At 34.6% G+C, this 7,430-nt stretch overlaps 1 protein-coding gene across 1 annotated transcript; it reads right to left on the bottom strand.

The window, feature by feature from the left end:
- Window positions 1–2,155: 2,155 nt before the first annotated feature.
- LOC130680236 (olfactory receptor 14I1-like) lies at window positions 2,156–3,100 on the bottom strand. The gene has a single exon (XM_057490501.1). The coding sequence runs from the start codon at window positions 3,098–3,100 to the stop codon at window positions 2,156–2,158; it is 945 nt and encodes a 314-aa protein (XP_057346484.1).
- Window positions 3,101–7,430: the final 4,330 nt, after the last annotated feature.

Raw genomic sequence — 7,430 nt, 5'->3', positions numbered from 1 at the left:
GTATGCATTCGAGGTAAATTTATATTTTAATTAAGGGTTTTCCCAAAGCAAAAGAAAAGTGGATTTGTAGATAGTGACAAATAAAACTGTATCATCATTAGGAGATAAATCACTTATATAATCACCTGCATTCTTTCTGCTTTAAATGTTGGAGTTTGAATAATTAAAATCAAACTGTAAACAGTACAGTCTAAGAGAAAATAAAAAATTAGATACGTTTATGCTCTTGGGTTGATAACAATTTCTCAAATAATATTGAAACCCAGAAAATTCAGATAGAATAATTAGATGGTAATAAAACTTCTTTCTTCAAAGAGAAGACACCACCACTTAAATATAAATGTAAATATAGGAATTGCTTCTCTTCCTTCAAAGTGAGAAAGGAATATATATATATTATTATCAAATCAATATACATACTAACATTTTCAAATCACAGTGATATGATCAGAAATTCAATAATTCAATAAAATTGGGTACAAAACTAGGTTTAAATATTTATAAAATAACTCCCTTACATATTTTAAGTACAATATGAATATCATTTAAAAGAAATTCTAATTCTCTAATATGCTGAAATACAACTGAGATGAAACTTTATTAACACATAAATGACAATAATTGGAAAACTGGGTTTCCAGTTTTCTAAGGATGTGCAGTAAACATCATATAGAGGAATACAAATGGAGTAGAAATGGGTGGAGATCTTTTTTAACAAAATCCTTTAGTGTAGATGAGTTGGAATAATGTAGTTATTCACTGGTTGGTGTATGAATAAATGAAATGTGGTGAGTCCTATGAGGTGCAATGCTGTAGGAAGAATAAATTAAACAGTTATACTCAGCAACTTCAAGAGTCCCTTTGGTTTAAAACAAAAGAGACATGAGATCTAATTTTTGTAATATTTATTAGAATGAATAAATCACAACAAAAACAGATAGCAATATTGAGTATGAATTCTGACTTATCTAACAACTAAACAGGAGGGAGTTCTCCCTTTGGGTTTGTTCAGTTAGGGCTGTAGATCATGACATGCCATAGCTTGTTCAATTTAAGATTTAATTTTAGGCTAGATCAAGGTTACTGTATATCTGGAAATGATGCAAATTGTATGTGTTTTAATAAATATAAGTTCCTCTGCTCTGATGGAATAAAAATATTTAACTCAACACTGAAATAGGAATTATACATACAATGCCACCAAAACTTCTTAAGGTTACAGAGAACAATAAATATATTTTCTCTGATAGGAATCATGCAATGTGTGTTAAGCTGTATTTTCTCTCCTACCTACCATAATGGCTAGCTTCTACTGTCCCAAAATTTGTATTTCCCTGTGTCTCACCCCATCACATGTGACCGGGTTCCATGTGAAGGAAGGTCAATGACTGAGTTCAACTAATATATCTCCATGTTTTCATTCTTTGTCTTATAAATGATTAATACATCTTTTAAGCATTAATTAAAACACTATCACAATTATATGTTTGCAATGATAAATACTATTTTATGATGCGTTGTTTTATATGTCTATAAGGAACTATTCAGTGTTTCCTAGTATGCATACTAATTATTAACTTTCACTTTACTAAGTCTATGAGAGTTGGACAATCTGAAAAAGGATTTATGTGGTGCATGTTTATGCATATGATGGGCATATTACCAGATATAAGTACTATTTTCTATAAGTACCTAATAAAATTACATCCTTTATGTTCATCCATGAAATGTGAAAATACACTGAAATAAATGGATAAGGTGAAAAATTACAGGTATGGATTATCTTACAGAAAAACAGACCTGATTTTTCATCTCAGCTTTACAAAAAATCAGTTCACATGTGGGGAAATAAATTTATCATTTTAGATCTTTATTCACTTGCAAAATCAATGGAATGAAACTACATAAAATACCACTACATACTGCATAACAATTAGTGTTTAAAAAAACTGGCTACAAGAAATATGAGCTCATTTTATTCAAACAGGTATTTTGTTTACATGACTTACTTCAAATTTATTAATACATCCATCTCTCTTTTATTAAATGACCACACTACTAATATGTAATTATAAATTTAAAATTAATATTATTATACATATTTTCCCACATTGAATAGAGCAACATTAATTTCTGGTTAAGAAACAAAATCGCTTCAATGGAACTGGCAAGCTTTCTTTAACATTCTATGCACAGCAGACTTAATCTCCCTGTTCCTCAGGCTAAAGATCACGGGGTTGACTAAGGGGGACACCATGGAGTAGAACATAGCTGTGAGGAGGGTTTGAATGCTTGGTGAGTTTGAAACAGGGTATAAGGAAGCAAACAATCCTGTAATTATAAACAGAGTAAGTGTAGCTATCTGGGGGGAGCAGGTGGACAAAGCTTTGTACTGGGCGTCCACAGAATGCATGTGCAGTACGGTTGAAAAGATGTGAACATACGAGGCAAATAAGATGACAAAGCCAAGTAATACAATGCAGGCACTGACAGCAAGGGCCACAAATTCAGAAAACTGCACAGCCTTAGATGCTATGCTCATAATTTGAGGTATATCACAGAAAAACTGGTGAATCACATTGGACTCAGTGAAGGGATGACTGAACATGGTCCCTGTGTGGACAGCAGAATAGACCAGCCCAGTGGCCCATGTGCCACATGACACCTGTGTGCAGAAACGGGTGTTCACAGTGGATGCACAGTGCAGAGGGTGGCAGATGGCGACATAGTGGACATAGGACATGATCACAAGGAAGAAGAACTCTCCAGATGCAAAGAAAATAAATAGGAAAGTCTGGGCAGCACATTCTCTAAGAGAAATAACTTTATGACCCATCAAACAGTTTGTGATGGATTTGGGAACAGTAACTGAGGTATATCCAAAATCTCTAAGGGATAAATTGCCCATAAAAAAGTACATGGGGAAGTGAAGATGTGGATCTATAACAATGATGGTAAATGTCACTAGATTTCCAGCCAGGGAAGCCAGATAAATCACTAAGAATATCAAACCTTGCAAGATTTGGAGCTCTCGGGAGCTCTCGGCATCCATCAGGAGTAATTCTGTGAAGATGGTGAGGTTGTCCAGATCTGTTAACATACTTCAGAAACCTGTAGTCAATTGCAAAGGGATGAGATGGTGCTAGCAACAAATAGGTGAGAGAACAATTATGTCCTTATACGCTGTAAATATGTGGTATAAATTGGTTTACTGAATTAAATATGCACAACTCATATACAAAGCTTTTACCTTGAAGAGTGCTTATTAATTAATCAAATGAAATAATCAAGGTATAAGAAATAAAATAAAGCTAAAATATTAAATACTGTCTATATACCTTCAAAAAATATGTTTTGTCCAATGGGGTATAAAAATCAAAATAGAGTCCAAATAAGGAATGAGAAGGAAGGGAAAACACAGATATGCTGATGACTGAGACACGAGGTCTCTCTCCCACATGTCAGTACTTTCAACAATTTGCTCCAGTAACTCTTCAATACCATACTCTTCAATTTCCTTCATCAGACACACCAGAGATTCCTTTCTTGAAGGTGAAAGGACTTTTACTCTAAGCCACATGAGATAACGTGCTTTGGGCTCTTCTGTTATACTAGAAGATCTCTCCCTGAAAGGCCATGTTTTATTTGTACCCCTGGGAAGCCCCAGGAGACTAGTAATTTCACCTTTCTGAAATGCAAAAGGCTCTTCAATATCTCGTTGTCTGCAGATATCTTGGCCAGTCCAGTGAGATTAATTAAATCATCAAAAGTCCATTTTTAGAGATGATATTTGTAACCTGTTTCATAAAACTTGAGAAAGTACAAATCCTCAAATGGTTCATGGGTCAATCGTAGTTAATAAATAAATATATTTATAAAATGTGTGTTAAAAGTGTCAAATAAATATAATATGTCTTAACTTCTTTTGTTAAGCAAAGCAAAACAGTAAACAACAGCAGACTCAGAAACACTGAGAAGTGACTAGTGGTTACCATGGGGGAGCAATTGGTGTGGATGGACTGGCAGGGTGAGGGGGATAAAAGAGGACAAAAAAAATCTCAATCATAATGTAAGTTGATCAAAGGGATAGTAATAAAACATGAAGAATATAGTCAATGAGTCTCTAACATCTTTATATGTTGACAGTAGCAACCACATTAGTGGGGATGAGGATTTAATAATATGTGTAACTGTTCAACCACTGTGTTTTATACTTGAAACCAATATAAGATCATATATCAATAATACTTCAAAAAAAATTAGAAGGTGTGTTCACCTTTCATATCTGAATTAATCTAACCAAAAGTGTCTGATGCAGACACTAATTCATCCTTGTAAGTGGTGAAGTTGCTGCTATAATTTTGAAAATTGGCTGCCACAAGATGAAAACTGAAAATGGCTATTATATATGACAATGTAAATTATTACCTATGCTAGGATGAGTCCCTGATGAGTAGCTAATGCACAGGTTGTAATGAAAAAAGTCAAATGGACAAAATTTTAATGTGATTCTGAAACTGTCATGAAGAATGATTAGAAAAATCTTGAATAAATACTAGGAGAAAAATTTCAAAATTTTATGCTTTAATAGTCATGACACCAGTAAGAGGGGAATTAAAAAGACAACTAAGAATAGTACCTGGCTTGGGGGTACATAGTAATCAAATGTAAATGAGTATAGAATGCAAAAACTATTAAAAAGCATATAGTGTACTTTTCACTGCTGAACAATTTAAAAAGCACATTGAATTAACAATTATTAAAAATTCCTAGGGATGAAATGTCCTCAGAAGTTCCTTGTGGCAATTTCAGGAGAATGGATGATGCCTGTGGACCACTTCCGACCTTATCATGGCAGCACCCAGTGTTTAGAAGGCCTGCTGTGGTCTCCTTGGCCCGGGAACATCTCTTTGCTCAAGCACAAACTAATACTCGGTCCAAAGTTTCTTCTTTCTGATTTTCTCTCAGCTGAGAAATGATTGTCATTTTCTGGATAATTTTGATTATCTAGGCTTTTTTCGAGTTTTTATGTTATTATTTATAATTTATAAAGTATCTTTCTTAATAAATATCTTCACAATCAATAAATTACTACCCCGTTTTATACTTTCCATGCGGTAAATTGTTTTTTCTTTTAAGTCATTGATTTGACTTAAAAACATAAAGTTAACACAAAAGTTTGGACTCAGGTTTGCATAAAATATATCCCAATATTTGAATGAGAGTATTCCACTGTTAATAATTAATTAAATGTTACAAATTGCTCCTACTACTGTAATATTCAGCTAATTAAATCAGACAAAAGCCTGAGTAACCATACAATCAGCACTATCATGAAACCAGTAAACCCAGTTTCCTAACCACTAGGACACACAGTGCATCTCTAAGTAGCTGTCTAGACATCAAGCTGATGTACCAATACTTTTAGAATTATTTTTTCAGTCTAGTACTTTTACACTTCTTTCCTAATATTAATTGTATATTTAATAAAATCTAACACCAGTTCATCTTGAGTGAATTGCTATACTTAAAGGAGTTACATAATTAGGAATTAATACATCCACTTTCATTGAGAGCATACAGATGTTATCATAACTGAATATCATTCATCTAGACCTTAAGTACTAGATGACCAAATATCTCTTCTAGTGATTTCTGCATGGCCCACCTGATTTGTTATTTAGGAGAGCAACCTAGGGATATGAAACATGACAAAAAGAGTTTGATGATATTTACTTTATCAAAAATAGCATGTACCTGTGTCCCTAAATACATGAGAGACTAGTGGCTGATACTTATGTAAACTTTGGAGATAAAAGTAACATAAAATATATTGTACATTCTTCTGTCTTTGGAAGGAGTGTTTGGTTCACCTATTGTGATGGTCTATTTCATGAAAACCATACTGGGCTGCTATCAGCTTTGTTCCAATCCCCTCATATAGGGTAGGGATTCATAAGTAGGGAACTTACAGGCCCTTTCAATGATTAAGCAATGTAGATTTTACTATAAACTCCAGTGTTTCTAGAAGAGGCAAATTCATAATCCACTCCATCAAGCCCTTACAAATACTAACCAAAGAATTTTAGAGTATAGTTGTTGTTTTTTGTATAGAGAACATCCTCTCTTCAAGCACCCACTGAAGAAGTGTTGGCCTGGCACAACAAAACCTGGTTGAAATAAAGGGTTAAGTTGATCTTCTACAAAAATAAAACTGAAGTCTTGTATAGAAGAACTGTACAGTCATAGCAGCGTCTTCCCCTCCCCTTTCCCCAAAAGTCCTAAACAAGGAGAGGAATCTATTTAGGGGAACTTCCACTAGTCTTCCTCATACTGGGTGCCATTCTGAGATCTATGAAAGTTATAAGACAGCATTTCATGCCTGTATCTCCCCAGTTTCTGTCAACAAATATTTCAGTTGCTCATTCCAATTGTCTAGGAATCCATTACTCTGAAAATGATATGCAAGATGGTATGTTCATTTGATGTGATAACACTGTCCCAATATCTTCCATTTCAGGAATTTTGTAAACCGTTGCTTCTACAACTGTGTATGCAAGCCCATTCAGGAATTACAATTTATTGTAATTCCTGTCAGGACCCATTTGAAGTCTCTTGTGTGTATATGCATAATTAGAAACTTCCAGCTATGTGGGAGACAGAATTTGGTGATTAGAGGATGGAAGGAAAATATCCGAGTATCTCTCTATCACAGCAGCTCTTCCATTTCCTATCATTTCATGAACTCAGTGGCCACCTCCATGAGAGCATCAGGATGCCCTCTTTTCAATTTCAATCAAACCCAATGCTGTGAAAGGGGTCTTCGGATGCCTTGAATTCCTATGGTAATTTTCAAGGTCCATAGTCAACAAAGGTTTTCCTTAAACAAACAAGTATTCCATTGCTCAAAAAATATACTATTTCTGACAGGCCTTTTATCACTGGCCATGAAGCAGTAACAGCCCAGGGATAAGGAGAAACAACATGTAATTCAGCCCACCACGCTGGTGTGATTTTCCTTTTCTATCACTGTGGATGGCTTCCCAGTAGGATGCTGTCTGTTCATCTTGCAATGACATACCATAAACCAGGCAGCTCTTTGTTGTTCAAAATTTATTTCTTCATAGGACTGCCCATGGGACTACAGGATTCAGAAGTTCCTCAGGTAATTCCAATGTCCATATTGGAAAAAAGATGTTGTCAGCTTTTGAATAAGGAAGGTGGTTTCATTACCTGGCAGCATGTTCTTGCATAATCCATTTCCACTTTACTGTGGAGCTCCTCTGCACACCACCATCCCCATTAGAGTATTCAATATCAACCAAATACATGGGCTATCTTAGCTTTTATGATTACTGTAGGTCCTTCAGCCAGACTACAATATCATTAAGGGAAATACCAAGCTAATATCTCTCCACTGAAAATTCTAT

Source organism: Manis pentadactyla, chromosome 13, assembly GCF_030020395.1.
Source record: "Manis pentadactyla isolate mManPen7 chromosome 13, mManPen7.hap1, whole genome shotgun sequence".
Lineage (NCBI taxonomy): Eukaryota > Metazoa > Chordata > Mammalia > Pholidota > Manidae > Manis > Manis pentadactyla.
Note: the sequence above shows the minus strand (reverse complement) of the source record. Positions and strands in the feature narration are given on the sequence as shown.

Excerpts from the sequence above, each read along its gene's own strand:
- LOC130680236 (XM_057490501.1), bottom strand. The coding sequence starts at position 3,100 with ATGTTAACAGATCTGGACAACCTCACCATCTTCACAGAATTACTCCTG.